The following is a 19159-nucleotide window of genomic DNA, read 5'->3' as shown; positions in this document are numbered from 1 at the left end:
ACTATGTACCAGGCACTGCTTTAGACACTTGAGATATATCGGTGAACAAAACAAAGATTCTTACCTTCATGAAACTAATATTCTAGCAGGAAAATACAGGCAATAAGCAACTAATAAATAAATTCTTTCTTAAGTTAGAACAAGATAAATACCATGGGAAAAAAGAAAAAGAGTCAGGTAAGAAGATCATGAGTGGTGAGGTGATAAGAGCAGGTTGCAGAATCTAATAAGGCAGTTAGGGATGACCTCATTGAAAGGGTGAGATGTGAATTAAGATTAGAGAAAGTAAGGGAGTGGGTCAATCGAATATCTGGAGGAAGAGCATCCTAGGCAGAGGAAACAGCTCAAGTAAAGGCCTGATGGCAACAAGGAGTATGACTATAGTATGATGGTGAGGGAAAGCAGTAGGAGATGAGACCAGAGAGGAGATGGGGAGCCTGGGGGAATCCCCAAACACCAATGAAGAGCCTTGATGGCATTGTAAGGATTTCAGCTTTTTGTGAGTGAGACAGGAAACCATTGCTTGGGTGGAGAGGTTGTCTTTGATAGAAGAATGGATATTCCTCAGTTTTATCAAGAGGAAAAGAGAAGAAAGTAAGTAGATGCAGGTGGTTTTGTTGCTTTGGTGGGAGGCAGAACTCGGATCTCACTCAGTAAATATTTATTCAGCATCTGCTATACCAGACACAGCTCCTGGTGCTGGGAGATATAGCAGTGAAAAAATATAGGCAGATCCCTATTTTCATCGAGTTTGCATTCTTTGTAAAATAATAAACTAGTACACATGAGAGAAAATAAGCAAATGAACAAGGTAATTTTAAATAGTGATAAACACTAAGAAGATAGTAAAGGCAGACAGTGAGATGGAGCATGTCTGGAGGAGGGAACTCACTGTTCATGGAGCAGTTGGAAGACCTCTCCCAGGAGGGGAGAGTTGGATGGCAGTCTGAATGAAAAAGAAGAGCTAGCCAGGGGAGGATCCAAGGTGTCCTAGAAAGGTCCACATGCAGAAAAAAAAAGTGTGTTATATTCAAGAACTAGACAGAAGACCAATATATCTGTAGCAAATGAGTAAGGAGGAGAGCTAAGGTGAGATAAGGTGAGAATTAGGTCTTACTACCCATGGTTTGGCTTTATTCAGAGGGCAGTAGGAAGGTTTTAAGGAATGGCACAATGTGGTCGCTGATTTAGGAGGATACCTTGGCCTCTCTGAGAAAATAGCTTGAGGGGGCAAGAGCTGGTCAAGTGATCATTGCAGTAGACCAATCAAAAGATGAAGTTTTGGACCTGGGTGGTAGCAGTAGAGATGGCAAAAAGTGGATGGATTTAAAATGTTTAGAGGTTGTATTAACAGGACTTGGTGATGAGAAGCAGCCAAGAAAAAGAAATGAGTCAAGAATGAGTCCTAGGGATATCATTCTATTGGCAAGAGACAGATTTGTTTGTACAATAGGTGTTCCACCTTTGTAGAATATCAGGATCTGGGGCAAATGAGACAAAGAAAGAAAAAAGGATGATTCCCAGGTTTTGGCTTGATGAACTACATGAGCCTTACCTTATCTTCCTCACCATCAAAGCCAAAACCCCTACCCTATGCCATGGTCATAAGTGCCGTTGATATTCTCACGGTTTCTTTGAGTTCCATCACTTTCCTGCCAAGCAATCCCTGAACTTAATTGAATCCATCCAAGCACTTTTTCTGCTTCTGGGCTGCATGATGTTAACAGACACACACAAATACATGCATTGGCACTGCTGTGGCATCATGGTTGCCAGTCTCAACTGGGTACTCTGCACTGCCCAGCCATTCTTGTCCCTGGCTGACTTGCCACAGTAACTGTTCCAAACCTTTACATCCTCTAAGTTACTAGAGTTCATTCTCCCCCACCCCATCCCCAACCCGGGCTCCCAAATCTGCAACCCCAGAGGTTTCCTAGAGAAAGAGCCTATCTGATGAGCATCCTTTCAGGTTCTTCCTACCTCTAAACCCACCTATCAGAGTAGCCATCTTCCCATCCTACCCACCCCCACCCCCTTTGCCCAGGGAAAAGTTTCCTGACTGCTGTGTTCCTCCCCTTGTTCCCGGATCCCGTCATCTTCCCCTACTCAGGCTCCTCGCTCCCTTCTTACTCGCTCTGCTCCTACACCCTTCCCCTTTCTTCTCAGCTTGTCTCCTTCGCATCTGAAGACAAACATGTTCAATTCTTCCCCTTCCCTCTTCACTCTCTGCTACCATTCCATTTCTGTCCCCTTCACTACCAAGTTTCTTTAGAAATTGTTCTATCTCTCTGTAACTCTTTCTACTTCTCTCCCTCCTTGACCTACTGCAGTCTGAGTTCTGTCCTCTCTACCTGCCCAATAGTGAGCTCCCCTAAGGGACCCGTGATTGTCGTGTATTCTCAAAGGCCACACAATAAATAAAAATGCAGATATAAATAGTGCCAGGTCATGAGGTCTTTGTGAGGTTTAAACAAGGTAATGCACATAAAGCACTTAGAACAGTGCCTGGCACATGGTAAGAGTTCAGTAGCCGTTCATTGTTATTTTATTACTGTTATTATTATTATTGTGGCATTTATTTCACAATTGCCTCTCTACATGGCTGCCTCACCCACTATCGGTGACAGCAGAGACTTTGAGTTGTTGAATGTCATATTCCTGGTGCTTAGTGCAGTATCTGCAGTAAGCTAGGGCTTATCACGTATTGGAGCGATGGGTGGTGGGCACTGGGGAAAACTGTCACCAAGTCCTTGGGTTCTGAGTTATGTGGTCTCTGTTGACAGTCTGGCCACCAGCCAGGCTTCACTGGAGGAGGGGCCCTGCCTCTCAGCCGCTTTCCAGTTTGTATTCTGTTCCCATTTCCCCTCATTTCTCTCCCCTTACTAGGAAGTAGGGTGCCCTTCCCACCCCCTCCTCCACGCTAGGTACAGGCTGTCAGCAGAGTTGGTGGGAGCCCTGTCAGCAGGAGCCCTGGCGCTGCCCCCATGAGAGCCTCTGGACTGGCCTCTCCTCTCCTCCTTCAGCACAGGCCTCCCTGCCTGTCACACAAGTCATGCATGTGGCTCCAGCCTGTCTGGACACAGATGTGGCCACAGCCCTAAGCAAGCAGAGGGTCAGTAGCTGACAATTTCAGACCAGGAAGGGTTTGCTGTGAAACAGTGGAGTCACCCCCCTTCGTCAAAGGGAGCCAGGCCCTTTCAAAGGGGGAGATCGAAGTATCTGTGAGGAACCACCCAGCGCTATCCCCAAAATTCCACAGGTGAGCAGGAATTTGCCCTGGATTGGCCCAGGAAATACACACTCTGGAGGCTCTCAATCCTCACTGCTCCACCCTCTTCCAGTCTGCTGGCATTTACTGAGCACCTACTGTGTACTTGGCTGTGTGCTGTAGGTGCCCCTCAGTCTAATGGAGAAAGAGGCAGTTAAAATAGTGGGTGGTAAGTGCCACGGGAAGGTGCCCATCATAAACAGTGGAGGACCCAACAGAGTCTTCATCAGTCTGTGTGACTCAGGGCAGACTTCAGAGAAGGAGAGATGCTGGAGTTATGTCTTGATGAAGGAGCAGAAGTTCATGCGAATGAGAAGAGAACAAGGATTCCAGACATAGAGAATGCTGAGTGTTAAGACAAGACACGGAGGTGTTAAAGAGCCTGGCATATTCTACAAACTGGTTGGATACTGCTAGAGCACAGGGAAAAGGAGAAGAGACGGAATCTCTGAGGCGGGAGCGGCAGACAGGAGCCAGCTAACAACCAGCCTTGTAAGCCAGACTAAAGACTTTAAACTGTATCCTTTAGGCAGCAGTTGCAGCCCTTAGAAACCCATATCAAACTACTCAAGTGAAAAAGGAAATTTATTGCTTTACGTAACTGTCAAGGCCAGGGACTAAACTCTCTTCGGTTCCACCTGAATTCAGGATTCAAACAGTGTCTTTCTCCCCTTGTCTTGGCTCTGCTTTCCTCTGGATATGACTTCTTTCTACAGTTTTTTACTTTTAGCCACAGAAGTTGGCCCCAGAAGTTCTAGGCCAAAGCTTGGCAGATTTTTTCTTAAACTTGCAGACAGTAGATATTTTCAGCTTTGTAGGCCATATGGTCTCAGTTGCAACTGCTCAACTCTGCTGGAAGCAGCCATTGCAGTATGAGAAATGAATGGGCATGACTGTATTTCAGTAAAACTTTATTGGTAGAAACAGACAGGCAGACATAGGTTGCCTACCCCTGTAGGCTTACATGGTCTTTACAACTCACTGTCTCAAAGAAATAGAGAGACTCCCACATCTCCCAGTGTCCAAGTATTAAACCTCAGAGAAGACGTTGATTTGTCCCACTTGGGTCTGGTGCCCAGTTCTAAGCCAATTACTGTGGTCCTGAGGGGTGATGTGTCCTGATTGGCCATGTGCCCATCCCAGTGGTCTTGGGGAGGTCAGCTGAACTAGGACCATATGGAATGAAAAGTGGGATGTGGTTACCAGAAGGGGGGAGGGATGCAGATATTCACTGCGAGGAGCCAACAACAGAGAGCATGAACTGATTGCATGAAGTTACCAGTGATGATCCAGCTTGAAATTGGTCCTGACACAGCCTCAGGGCACCAGACCAACCCTAGCAGTGCCGATGCACACTCTGCCCTGGTCTTTTCCCTCTGTGCAGTGTCTGCATCACAGGTGCCTTACACACAGTCAGAATGCACTTGCCCCCTTCCCCCAATTTGTCCCTCACACATTGCTCCGCCTGCCTGGGTGGGACAAAAGGGCAGAGTCACTGGATGCAGCTGCCAAGCTGAAGCTCTGCTGCCCTTGGTGGGTACTGCTTCATTCTGTCCCGCCTCAGCAATCTTTCTCCTCTCTGTGCCTTTGCCTATACTATCGTTCTCCTTTGAATACTCTCCCCAACATTCTTCCCCTGACAAGACGTTAACCTGTCTTTCAAGGCTCAGCTCAGTTTTGTTGTCATTTTCTTCAAGTCTTTTCTGTATCCTGAAGTTGATCCAAGACCTTTATATCCCTCCCTTTTCCAAAAAAAAAAAAACAAAACAGGATATACAGACATAGTTTACTATGGTTATTTGTTTAGCTGTTACTACCATTCGCCTTCAAGCTCTTTTAGGGAAGGACCAGGACTCATTCTCTTTAGTTCCCCAGTCAGCACCCAATACAGGACCTGACACTGAGTCAGCAAGTATTTTTTTGAACGGAGTTGGATTCTCCAGCTCCTTCACATAGAAATATGGAGGCAGGAGCTTCATGCACATGCTTGGAACCATATTTGTTGGTTGGCAACCTCTGGGCACTCTTCCCAAGGTATATACCTGCCTGCCCTACAGAGTTACCATCCTTTCTCCCAACCTCCTCCTGCTCTTCCCTAAGATCCATTCAGGTGACCAGCAAGAGAAATGGCATTTAGAAAGTGTTCATATTGCTTGCTTGGACATACACCAATGTCCTACCGTACGGGGCCTCTTATGGTGAGGCTACAGCAGTTAAATCCCAACCAAGACTGGGTTGAGTCCAAATGACCTGTATCTCTTGGCTTTGCCCACCTTGCCACTTTCCAGAACAGGTTCTAGGAAGGTGGCTCTATGGGGTTTGGCTTTCACACACTGCCCCACCACCCCCACCCCATCTGATGACAGTACCATGTTTCAAAAAAAGGGGAGATATCTGTTTGACTCTAACAGGCCGATATAGTTCAGTCCCTTGTCTAAGGACTCACTGCCCGGTTCTGACTTCCTTTTGTCTCCTGGGCTGCTTGGGCTCCTCATGCTTATTGGGAAAGGTGGCTAGAAGGCTAGCCACCAAACTAAATAGGCACGAATGTAGAGCTGAAGCTGTCACCCTAATCCAGCAAATCCATCTTTAGTCAGATTCATGGGGGAATTAGGAGGAAAACTTTACCCTGGGGCTGCTGGTACCTATATTCCACTACTCTTCACCCATTAGGAACACTTAATCCACTTTCCTGCTGGTCTCTAGGCACAGGCTTAGGTTCTGGGCCTCAAGAAATGGCTTAAGTCAATGAGCCAGGATGGGGACGTTGACCTTCTATGCCACACCTCAGCCTGTTGAGCATAAATTAGATAGAGGATCCTTTAAGAGGGTTCTAGGTTGCCCTTCCTGGCTGGTCGGTCTGACTATCTCTCAGAGTCCTCTTTCGACCTATAGATCTGTGGGCAGGGCAGCCTCATGGCTCCTGGGGTTCCAGTCTTGTAAGAGCACAGGTATGAGACCGCCCTGCATGTGCTCTCCTAGGGCCCCAAGCCCCAAGCTACTAGGCTGTAGGATGTAAGGAGAAAAGATGGGCAGGTGGCAGTGCAACTTCCGTCTCCTCCTTTCCCTGTTTCTTCTCACGCATTCACACACACCCTACTGAAACCTGATCCTGAGGCTGCCTCGCATGCTGGGGCCCTCGGCAGAACTGGCGGGCTGGGGCCTGTCTGCTGGAACCTGCCCCACCCTGCTCTGCTACCCCCTGGGCCAGGGCGAGCAGGTCAGGCATCCCACACCCCTGCTAGTCTGACCAGTCATTCCACACCCCAAGGGCCACCTCAACCCTGGCCATGTCCCCAAACTGGCAGACTGGTCTCTGCACAGAAGCTTCTGGATTCTATTCCAAGTGTGGCTTGAATTAACCACCTGCAGAATTAACACAAACACATGCACACACATACACACCACCATCACCCCACCTCCACATTTCCTGTTGTTTATGGCCCCTGGCTCAGCTTCCGAGGCCTCTGCAGGCACCGAGCCACCACGTGGGGTTGAACAAAGTGCAGTGGGAGCACACAAGGAAGAGTACCTAAATCTACCTGGAGGGGTTGGGGCAGGCTCTCCAGAGGAAGTAGCATTCTTATTCTTAAAGAATAAGAAATGATTTTCCAGGCAGACAGGGAGGGAAGGGGGTTGGGGAACAGAGCAGGGGTATGTTTCAGTCAGAGACTGCCTGTATAAAGGCATGAAGACTGGCACATTCAGGAAGCTACAAATAGTGAAAGATTAGTGGAACATGACTGTCATCTCAGGGAAGTAAGATCCAGATTACGTTAGATTAAGGAATGAATAGGAGATGAGGAAGCAGAGACAGAATATCCATGACTCTTACTAGAAGTTCTGCCAGGAAAGGATAGAGAGTTAGTTGGTAGCTAGGGGGAGATACATGATCAAGAAAGTTTGTTGAGTTTGTTTGTTTGGTTTCACATGAGAGAGCTTGATTGTAGGCTTAGAGGAAAATACCAGTAGAGGTAATGAAGATGTAGGAGAGCTGTAACTGATGGATTGTGGTCCCCAAAGAAACAAACAAGAATGGGATCCACAGCGTGGTAAAGAAATCAGCCTTGTTGGGGTTGAGTGAAAAAGGCAAACTCAAGGATAGGAAAAGGGGCTAATGGATTTGTGGGTAAGGAGGCAAGAAACCAAGGAATTCCTCTCTTGGTTTTCTCTGTGAAGTGAGAGAAGAAACCATCTGCTTAGAGAAAGAAGGAAAAGACTAGGGAGTTAGTGGAGAGCGGAGAAAGTTTGGAAAAGCTGCTGAGCAAAGTTGAGGGCCCAAGAGAAGTTGTAATCCATGAATTTGTAGTGGCATCAGTCTATATATGTATCTTTGTGTATGTGTGCATGTGTTCTAGGAGCATTTAGAGTATAAAAGGTACAAAAGTGTAGAATTAAATTTAATCTCTAGTTGGGTTTTGCCTTATAGATGGGGCAAAAAGACAATGGAACAAGAGACTGACATAGTATTTCTCGCCTATCAGATTGGCAAATTGAAATGTTTGCCAGTGTCCTCTGTTGGAGAGGCTGTGGTGAGAAAGGCACGTTCCTAAATTCCTCGTGAATATTGAAAAATCCTACATTTCCTTCGAAGGGGATTTTGGTGACTTGCTAGGCAAATACTACTCAATGGGTTGACTTAAACAATGGGAATTCATTGGCATATGAGTTTAAAGCTAGAAGAAATCCAAAATTGAGGCAGCAGCAAGATGATACTTTCTCCCCCAAAGTCTAACCTTCTTGTTGGTCGCCTGCCAGGAATCCCTGGGGCTCCTTACTTTGCATCTTCACCTTGGGTCCCACAACCATGTCCTCTCATTTCTCTTCCAGTTCTGCTGACTTCCGGTTTCTGCCTCCTACCCACGTCTGGCTCTAACTCCCTGAATTTCTTCTGCTAATAAAGGACTCCAGTAGTCCAGATTAAGACACTACCTCATTTAGTTGGGCCGACCTTAACTGAAAATACCGTTTTCAAGAGACTCGATTTACAATATGTTCACACCCACAGGAATGTAGGTTCAGATTAGAAACGTGTCTAAATTGGGGTACATAATTCAGTCCTACCACCATTACATATATGCATTTTTCCCTTCAATCCAGAAAACTTTCTAGGAATCAATGGCAAAATAGAAAATACATATACATAAGGTTATTCATTTTAATCACTATTTGTGGGATATTTACAAAACTGTACAAAAGACTGGAACCACCCAGGGAACTGACTGACTAAAACATAATACATAACCATATGGAGTATTATGTACTACATAAAACTGTAGACTACTATGGAGTGATCACTAGGATATATTGTTTAGGGAGAAATATCAAGGAGCAAAAGCAGTGTATGGTGTATGTTACTTTTTCATTGAATAAAGAAGGGAATAAGAATATTCATGTACATACATGGATCTATGTATTTACTTTTATCAAAAAAAATAACAAGAAGGATAAAATAAAAACTGATAAAGAGGAATACTAGTTTTCCAGTGCCTGCCCATGCAAAAAAAAAAAAGTGTACTATATGGGAATAGAAGTAACAGGAGGTACTTCTATGGAGATGGAAGAGATGGAAGCTAGACTTCTCTGAGTATATTATGTTTTGTATGTTTAATTTTGGAATTATGTGAAGTTTTATATCATCATAGAACAAAATTAAAGCAATCCCTGAAAATCAAAAGCAAAGTGAAGGGCGGTGTGATGGTGGCTTCAGTGGCAGAGTTCTCACCTGCCATGCCAGTGACCCGGGTTCGATTCCCAGTGCCTGCCCATGCCAAAAAAAAAGCAAAGTGAAACAAACGAGCCTATGTATTATTGATTAATTAAACTCAGCAGAATTATTACAGGTGGCAAAAGCAGAGTAATTTGTCCATACTTCTCTAGTTGGATATGCCCTAAGACGAAAAGAACGGCAAAGAGACCTTAAATTGTTTTTAGTAATGATATTGTTAGTAATAATTTTGGTATTGTTATTCTGAAACTAGTATATATATTATATATATATATTAGGATAAAGCAAAAGATAGTGGTCTCTAAATACCATTTCCAGCTAAAAGGAACTAGGGCTTCTTGGGAAAATAACTGATTCCAGGTGTGGGCAAGAAATGTACAAGATGAGTCTGGAACATCTTTTCATACTAGAAAACAAAGACATTAGAGATTACTGGGCATGTTAAAAGGATTCAGGAGGCAAGTTGAAAAGGCTCCACTCATCAAAGATGGGATCATCTGAGCACCAAAAGGAATAATTGTAACGGATTGACAAATGTCAAATAACTAAAACCTAAGAGTTCATAATGATTAAAGGTAAAAAAAGAAGCCTTAATTACCTTTGGGGGATGCTAAGGAATCAACACATTATCTTGAAAATTGGTAAATGGAGAGAATCGGTTATTTATCTCATCTTTCTGGTTTGACCTTAGGATAACCAAATAGTTGATAAAAGAAAGTTCACAAAAGTTTATGTGAGTTTTCTTAGCACCTCCTGAAGAAATAATGGATTAATCATTGATCATCAGTGGCTGCTAAAACCATTTGAAGTTCTGGCCTGGAACACTTGTTCCCACTGATCAATCTTAACATCACAGAGAGACAATAACGTGCCTCCTGATGGAAGTACAATAGATATCTATTAAGTATTCTTGCCAAAGAATTGAACCTGAATCTGTTGAAGCCTTCAGATCTAACCACTAGTTTTCAGAGAATGCAGAGGGAGCAGAGGAATATGTTAAACGAGATCTGAATGCAATCAGAAAAATATGAAATGTGGGTAACTATACAGGACAAACAGTTCATTTTCTTCAGCAAATTGTAAGGGGTTAAAAAGAGAAAGAAACCCATAGATTAAAAAAAAAAATACTTTAGAGACCAGCCAAATACAATGTGGGGACCATAATTTGATTCTGGTCCAAATAAACCAACAATAAAACAAGCAATAACGAAAACAATGAGACAGGGAGAAAATTTGAAAACTGATTGGATATTTATGGCTATTAAGAAATTATAATTAATTTTTTATGAGGTAATTTTTTTTTCTTATTAGAGAAGCTGTGGATTTACAGAGCAATCACGCATAAAATGCAAGATGAGAATATACTACCCAACCACCAGCCTGGCATTGGTGTGGAACATTTGTTACAATTGATGACAGCACAGTTTTATAATTTTACTATTAATTAAAGTCCATGGTTTAACTTACAGTTCACTGTTTGTATAGGGTAGTTCCATGGATTTTTAAAAAATCTATATGCTAATATCATGTATACAATCTAACATTTCCCCATCTAATCATATTCAGATATATATTTCAGTGCTGTTAATTGCATTCACACTGTTGTGCTACCATCACCATCATCCATTACCAAAACATTTCCGCTATTCCAAAACCCTATACATTTTAAGCCTTAACTTCCCATTCCCTATTCCCACCCCATCCCCTGGTAACCTATATTCTAGATTCTGATACTACAAATTTGCGTATTCTAATTATTTTAAATCAGGAGGTCATACAATATTTGTCCTTTTGTGTCCAGCTTATTTCATTCAGCATGATGTCTTCAAGGTTCATCCATGTCATCACATGTAACAGGACCTTATTCTTTTTTATGGCTAAATAATATTCCAATGTGTGTATTTGACATTTGACAGAGAAACCCCTGATGGGAATCAGCCTTTCTTGAGTGAAGGTATACTCTTGTTGAGGCCTTAATTTGGACATTTTCATGGCCTTAGAACTGTAAATTTGTAATCTAAGAAATTCCCTTTGTAAAAGCCAATCCATTTCTGGTATATTGCATTCCTGCAGCATTAGCAAACTAAAACACCAGGTCATTTTGGTAGTTCTATGCTTAACTTTTTGAGGAACTGCCAAACTGTCTTCCACAACAGCTGCCCCACTTTTCATTGCCACCAGCAATGAATGAGTATTCTGATCTCTCTGCATCCTTTCCAACCCTTGTTATTTTCCTTTTTTTTTTAATAGCAGCCATTCTAGTGGGTGTGAAATGGTATCTCATGTTTTTTATTTGCATTTCCCTGATGGCTAATGATGTCAAGCATCTTTTCATATGCTTTCTAGCCATCTGTATATCTTCTTTGGAGAGATACCTGTTCAAGCCTTTTGCCTATTTTTAAATTGGGTTGTCTTTTTGTGTTAAGTTCAAGGATTTCTTTACATATTCTAGCTATTAATCTTTTATCGGATATGCGGTTTCCAAATATTTTCTCCCCTTGTGTATGTTGTCATTTTACTTTCAAAATGAAGTCCTTTAGGAAACAAAAGTTTTTAATTTCAATGAGGTCCCATTTATCTATTTTTTTTTCTTTTATTGCTTGTTTTTTGGGTGTAAAGTCTAAGAAACTGTTGCCTAACACAAGGTCAGAAAGTGCTTCCCTATGTTTTCTTCTAGGAATTTTGTAGTTGTAGCTCTTACATTAAGTCTTTAATCCATTTTGTATTGATTTTCCTATAAGGTAGGAAGCCAGGGTTCTTTTTTTTTTTTTTTTGGCAAATGGAGATCCAGTTTTCCCCGTACCATTTGTTAAAGAGGCTGTTCTTTCCCAAATAAATAATGGTCTTTGCTACCTTGTCAAAAGTCAGTTGGCCATAAATGTGAGGGTTGATTTCTGAGCTCTCAATTCAATTCCATTGGTCTATATGTCTGCCCTTGTACCAATACCATGCTACTTTGATTACTGTAGCTGTGTAATAAATTTTAAGATTGGAATGTGTGAATCTTCAAACTTTATTCTTCTTTTTCAAGGTGGCTTTAGCTGTTCCTTACCTTTCCATATAAATTTGATAATTGGCTTTTCTGTAAAGAAGGTTGTTGGAATTTTTATTGGGATTGCCTTGAATCTAGAAATTGTTTTGGGTAGTACTGACCTCTTAATAATACTTAGTCTTCCAATGATGAATATGCCCATTTATTTAGGTCTTCTTTAATTTTTTTAAGCAATTTTTTTTAACTTTTTTTGTTGTATAGTATAACATATTTACAAAGCGAAGAAATAAAAAAGCAATAGTTTTCAAAGCACTCCTCTACAAGTAGTTACAGGGCAGATCCCATGGGCTACTATACATTCCTCTCAGGTTTTTTCCTTCTAGCCGCTCCAGAATATAGGAGGTTAGCAATGTTTTATAGTTTTCTGTGTGCAGATCTTTTATATCCTTGGTTAGGTTTATTCCTAGATATTTGATTCTTTTAGTCGCTGTGGTGAATGGAATTTTTTTCTTGAGTTCTACTTCCAATTGCTCATTGCTTATGTTTAGAAACACCACTGATTTTTGTGTATTGATCTCGTACCCTACCATTTCACTAAATTCATTTATTTAAAGTTTTAGTAGTTTTCTTGCAGATTCCTTGTGATTTTCTAGATACGAGATCCTCTCTTACTTCTTCCCTTCCATTTGGTTGGCTTTCATTTCCTTTTCTTGCCTAATTGCTCTAGAAAGAACTCCCAGTGCAATGCTGAAGAACAGTGGCAACAGTGGGCATCTCTGTCTTGTTCCTGATCTGAGGAACTCAGAGTCTTTCACCATTAAGTAGGATGTTAGCTATGGGCCTTTCATATATGTTGTTTTTCATGTTTTTCATGTCCAGGAAGTTTCCTTCTATTCCTAGTGTTCTATTTCTATCAAGAAAGGGTGCTATATTTTGTCAGATGCCTTTTCTGCCTCACTTGAGATGATCACATATTTTTTCCTTCATTCTATTAACGTACATTGATTGATTTCCTTATGTCAAACAAACCTTGCAGACCCTAAATAAGTGAAATGTAAAATGACAGGCAAATGAACGTATGACCAAAGAAGCAGGAGTTGCCATATTGATAATAAACAAAGAGTTCATGGCAAAACAAGTGGGATAAATCCCACTTGATCGGGGTGTATAAATGGTAAAGTTTTTAAGAGGAGTGTTTTAGTTGTGGCTATGTTGTGTTTTTTTGTTTTTTTTTTTTTTTTGATGTCCTTATCGTTTAATGATAAATATTGAAATATTTTATGGATGAAATGGTATGATTCCTGAGATGTTTTCAAATTAATCCAGAAAGAACATGGTTGGGGTATAAAAGAAACAAATTTTACTATGATTGATAATTCCTGAATGTGGGTGATTGGTCCATGGTGGGGTTCACTGTACTGTTTTTTACTTTTCCATATATTTGAAATTTTCCACAAAAGAAAGTTTAAAATATATAAGCATAGAAGGGGAAAAAGTACCCTTTGTAAGGAGATGCACCCAACTAGCAGAAATAAATGTTAGAGGAGAGCTGGCCCCCTCTCTAAAGGAATAAAAAGAATATGCAGATAAGCATTTAAAACATGAAGGGATAATAAAAGAATGAGGCGAAATGGAAAGTGATTGAAAACAGATAATGAAAACAAAAAATGAATGGTGACACTCTAAAGGGAAAGATTTTTAAGAAACTTATCAGGCCCATTTAGTACTTTTGCCATGAACTCTTTGTTTATTATCAATATGGCAACTCCTGCTTCTTTGGTCATACGTTCATTTGCCTATCATTTTACATTTCACTTATTTAGGTTGATTTATGTCATATTTCAAGCAACTGGTAGTTTCTGTTATTTGATCTGTCTCTGTGTTTTAAGAGAAAATTGTGTCCTTTTGCATGGAAGAAAATCTTCCTAATATAAAGTTTAAAAAAAAAAAAAAGCAGTCTCCAAAGTCGTCTAAAAAGTAATATTGGAAAAAGAAAATCAGTATGAATATGTACCAAAAGGTTAGTTGTCTCTGTTGTAGGATTATGTTTATTTATTTATTTTTGCTTATCTATATTTTCCCCAAAATCAGTATATTAAAGATGTCACAAAAATAAATTTTTTTAAGTAAAAATTAATCAAGTCAGCTTTATATAATTTTTTATATCAACTGAGCTGGAAGAATAGGTGGAGAAGAGGAAAAGGGAAAAATATGTTGAGATTATTTGGCTATATCCTTACGGGATTTTGTTAGCATATGACATTAGTACACATTGGGAAGTAGAAAAAATACTGTCCAGGAATGAGCTGAGACTCAGCATCAAGGGATTGAGAAAACCCCTAGAATGAGCTGAGACTCAGCATCAGGGGATTGAGAAAATCTTCTCACCCAAAAGGGGGAAGAGTGAAATGAGACAAAATAAAGTGTCAATGGCTGAGAGATTCCAAACAGAGTCGAGAGGTTATCCTGGAGATTATTCTTATGCATTAAATAGATACCACCTTTTTAGTTATGGTGTAACAGAGAGGCAGAGGGAACTGCCTGAAAATGTAGAGCTGTGTTCCAGTAGCCATGTTTCTTGAAGATGGTTGTATAATGATATAGCATTCACAGTGTGACTGTGTGATTGTGAAAACCTTGTGCCTGATGCTCCTTTTATCTACCTTATCAACAGACGACTAAAACATATGGAATAAAAATAATAGGGGGAACGAATGTTAAATTTAGATTGAAATGCTGGTGATCGGAGAGGGGGAGGGGTGGGGGGGATGGTATGTATGAATTTTTTTCTGTTTTCTTTTTATTTCTTTTTCTGAATAGATACAAATGTTCCAAGAAATGATCATGATGATGAATATGCAACTATGTGATGATGTTGTGAATTACCGGTTATATATGTAGAATGGAATGATCAAAAGTTATGAATGTTTGCATTTGTTTGGTGTTTTTTGGTATTTTAAAAAAAATTAAAAATTAATTAAAAATAAATAAAAAAAGATTCCACCTATAACAAAAAAATCCTGTCCAGGCTCAACCCTGAGAAACTGTACAAAAATTTTTGAAGTTCAGACCCAACACAGAAGTTCTTCATGAAGGCTTGTCCAGGGACCTTATTTCCTTTGATGTTACACATAGAGCCTAACCAGGATCCTTTGACAAAACATCAAATATATTAATTTACTTAGATTTTATATATCTTGTACAAGAAATATACATCAATCTTGTACATAGCAGGGAAATGTGCTAATTCAGCTGTTGGAATTGAAAAATCCAAAGGAGAGCTATTATTCAGGAATGGCCTTCCAAGACTATTAAGTGTTGACATCTTCTTCCTAGCAATGAACCATGGGGGAGGGAGCAGGTTAGAAAGTTTTCTGCCTCTTTCAAGTTCACTTCACTTTCTCTAATAATATTAGACCTTCAAGTGATTGCTGATATTTTTCCTCCTGGGTAATGGTGATTATAATGGTGTTGGTGATGATGATGATGACAAATGGATGTTTGTGGTTATAATGTATTAGGAGGGGTAAACTGTAGCTTTGGGGCTTGGAAGGATCTCTCCTTCAGTCTTCAGTCAGGCAGTGGGCTGATGCAAGTTAAGCTAGGAATAGATAAACAGAGCCACTGAGGCAAATCATCTTTCTTAGCCCAAATCTAAGTCTGCACACATTCATTCTTGGCCAGAAAGCCTAACAGGTCCCACTGCAAGACTCAGCACAGTTAATAGCTAGGTGCCAGCCAGCTGCTGGGCTGCAAGGAACCCTGAGAAAAGTCTCAAAACCAGGGTGGTAGGTTCCATGGGAAGTCATTTTTTCCAAGCATCTCTGAAGGGTTCGATTCTTCCTGTACCTTTCACTTTCTGCCTTACTCCCCTCTATATCCCTTCTAACTTTCTCCCACCCTTCCCAAGTCTACAAACTGCCCTGCTCCTCCTCTCTCCCCTTATCCTTCCTTTCTCTCCTCCCCTTAAACTTTAGGTCCCTCTATCACCTCCTCAGAAATTTAGTGTCATTCCCTCTTTCCTTCTCTCCACTAACCAATGTTCCCACTTGTCTGAAACCTTTCCCCTCAACCCTGCCTCCCAATCACAGGACACACTGCTTCCCCCCCCCCCACACACACACACACTTCTCTACCAAATTTCATTCTCCTGTAGCTTTTAACCTGCTTTACCCTCTCATCATGAATTTTTGTTGCTCATCCTGGGTGGTCGTGGTCCACTTCCCAGAATATTCTCCAAAACTATGTCTCCCTGCACTGGCTGTATTTTTGAATATTTTTCTCCTTAACCGATCTGTGTTCCCAGATTGCAGGAACAGTTTGGGTAGCAGTGACTATTTGATGAATGCATTACGAACCTTCCAGAGGGCTTCCAGCTCTGAGATACTGATCCTAGTTCAGTGAATCTAATCTCTCTACTCCAACAGCTGCCCACATAAGGACTGGCCAGGCCTGCTTTCTCAGCCTCAAGCTGTGCTGAACAAGATCTGTCAGCCCTGCACAGCAGCTACCAAGTGAACAGACTGAGTAGGGAGAGGGCGCTGGAATGTTGGGGGGTAGCTTCCAGCAGATCCCCAGCCAAAGTGGATGCACAGGAGAGCCAGTTGATACTCAGTCTTTTGCAATTGGGGTATCTTCAACAGCCCTGTTGTGTTCCAGGTTCTCCAAGCCAGCACCCATGTTTCTGGATGACTCCTTCCGCAAGTGGGCTAGGATCCGGGAATTTGTGCCACCTTTTGGGATCAAAGGTCAAGGTATGTTGGGAATCCTGACCCATTCTACGTTAACATCTTATCCCCCAGACTGTCTCTCTGCTTCAGGATAGAGCTGTGCCGTAAGAGGTCCTCATGCTCAGGACTTACCTCCCCCACCCCACCCACCCCACCCTTAACAATGCCCTACCTTCTCTTCCTCTTTCCCTCCTTTCCTTTTTTCTTACCCCCTTGTAGGAATATTTACTCAGAGTCCACTTTGCCAAGGGCCAGGTATACAACAGTGAAGCAAAGGAATGGTCCCTCTCCTCAAAAAGTTCCAGTCCAGTGGAGAATACAGGTACTTCAAGTGCAGGGCAGTAAAGACTCTAATGAAGGAAGTAGAGGGGGCTGTGAGATCACAGAAAAGGGGCACCGGAGACAGTGCTACAGCACAGGCTTTGAGGGGGAAATGCCCAGAGAAAATAAGTGGGTTCTTTAGCTTCTCTGTGCTTTAATTTCCACATCAGTTAAGTGGAGAAAATAATACAATCGTATAAGGTTGTTGTCAAAATTAAATAAGTGTTAAAGGGGGGATATTATTTGACCAGGTAATTCAAGAAAACCTGGCCCCTCTGTCCAGCAGCCCACCCCTTGCTGGAAAAGAGACAATAGACAACAGAAGGACATTCTTGAACTGGAGCTTTGACCTCAAATCTCCAAGGACAAATCTAATGGGTTGGGTTGAACCATGTGAAGAATCCTTTTTCCTGGATGCAGATGCCTAGCAGATTACTCCTTCCTCCTAAATCACACTTGAGACTTTGATCCTGAAGCTTGGGAAGGCCAGGAAAGGCCAGTACATAGCCCACTGGCTAGAAAGAAGAGAGCATTTCATTTGTTTATATCCTTTCTGCCAAGTTTCCCCTCCTAGAAAATAAAGCTCAATCCATATCGTTGACTTTGGCCAACTAGTAGCAGTACACCCTTCCTTAGAGGTGAAACTGGAGATAAGAAAAGGAGAGGATCTGTGGCCTTCCCTGAAGCCCCCACCATAAGGTATATGAAGGCCCTTCACCTAGAACATACCTTAAAGGTTTGTTTCCTAACCCTGTTCTCATTCAACCTCTTGAACGATTAGCTATGCCTACTGTCTCCTCTTTCTCACCTTTTACTCCTGAAGAATAGCTTCCCCCACCCTTCCAGTGAAACTGCTCAGTGCCCCCATGAAATCCAAAGGATACTTTTCAGTTCTTAACTTGGCCTCTCTGGTACATCTGTCTTCTACCTCTTCTCTTTAAAAAGCATATTTTTATTTTTAATTTTGGAGCCATCCTTTCTTTATATGAAATATTTCAGGCACACAAAAAAGCATAAAAGATAATATAATGACCACCCATGTACCCTCTACCCAGCCTAAGAAGTAAAAAATCAGATACAGTAAAGCTTCTGTTAGCCCTTCCCAATCCATTCCCTTCCTTCCCTCCAGGTCATCATTTTTCTGGCTTTGATGCTGTCATTCTTATCCCTGTTTGTATTTTATACCACATATGTTTATGTCCAGTTGGATGTGGTATTTGGGGGCATGCTTTTAAACTTTATAGATAGCATCATTATATATATAAATCTACAACCTGGCATTTTGCTCAACCTTATGCTTTGTAGATGTATCTATATTGGTGCGCATAGCTTTAGGTTTTTATTTTTAACTGCTGTGTAGTATTCCATGTACCACATTTGATCTGTTTTCCTTTGATGGGCATTTAGGTTACTCCCAGCATTTTGCTATTGCAAACTGCTGCATAATGAGCATTCTCCTATAAGTCTCCTTGAACAAATGTGTGAGTTTTTGATGCTCTACACCCATGAGGAGAGTTGCAGTATCTTAGTGTAAACACTTCTACATCTTTATTTGATTATTACTAAATTGCTCTCCATTGTAGTTGTACCAGTTTACTTATTTCATCTTTAGGTCTTTATGTACATTATCTTTGGCCTCCCTAATATCCCTGCAAAGTAGGAATTCCCATCTTCATGCTAGTGATGGGGAAGCTAAAGCCCAGAGAAAGTAGGTGATTTATCTCAAGTCACAGAGTTTGCAAGTAGCAGAGCTGGGCTTTGATTACAAGGCCAATGCTCTTTCCTCTCATTTTACCAGAGTTTGGAAAGAGAGCAGTCATCATCACCAAAGCCAGAGAGAGGCCAAGAAGAATGAGTTCTGAACAGTGGTCGCAAGATTTGAGAACACAGAGGTCATGAGGGTCCTTGCTAAGAGCAGCCAAAGTAGAGACTAGGTAGGCAGATGTCAGGCTCAGGAATTGAAGAGTGAGTGGGATGTATGGAGGCAGAGACAGCCTGACAAAGAGCAGGAGGTAGAAGTTGGCATCATTAGGGGGAGGAAGTGAAGGAAGGACTGTATCAGATGAAGCCAGGTGGGCTGGCTGGGTGAGCTGGCTGGGCCCCCTTCAGCTCTATGATCA

General features: G+C 41.6%; 1 protein-coding gene across 6 annotated transcripts in view; it reads left to right on the top strand.

Moving 5' to 3' along the window:
- ST3GAL3 (ST3 beta-galactoside alpha-2,3-sialyltransferase 3) overlaps positions 1 to 19159 on the top strand; it is a 300267-nt gene that overhangs the window by 255371 nt on the left and 25737 nt on the right. For all 6 annotated transcript variants that reach the window (XM_077149972.1, XM_077149968.1, XM_077149967.1 and 3 more), the window contains one exon: positions 16648 to 16742. In XM_077149972.1, the coding sequence (XP_077006087.1) occupies positions 16648 to 16742 (95 nt within the window). The remainder of the gene's footprint in view (positions 1 to 16647; positions 16743 to 19159) is intronic.

The sequence above is a fragment of the Tamandua tetradactyla genome, chromosome 2 (genome assembly GCF_023851605.1).
Source record: "Tamandua tetradactyla isolate mTamTet1 chromosome 2, mTamTet1.pri, whole genome shotgun sequence".
Lineage (NCBI taxonomy): Eukaryota > Metazoa > Chordata > Mammalia > Pilosa > Myrmecophagidae > Tamandua > Tamandua tetradactyla.
This window is presented reverse-complemented; position numbering and strand designations above follow the sequence as displayed.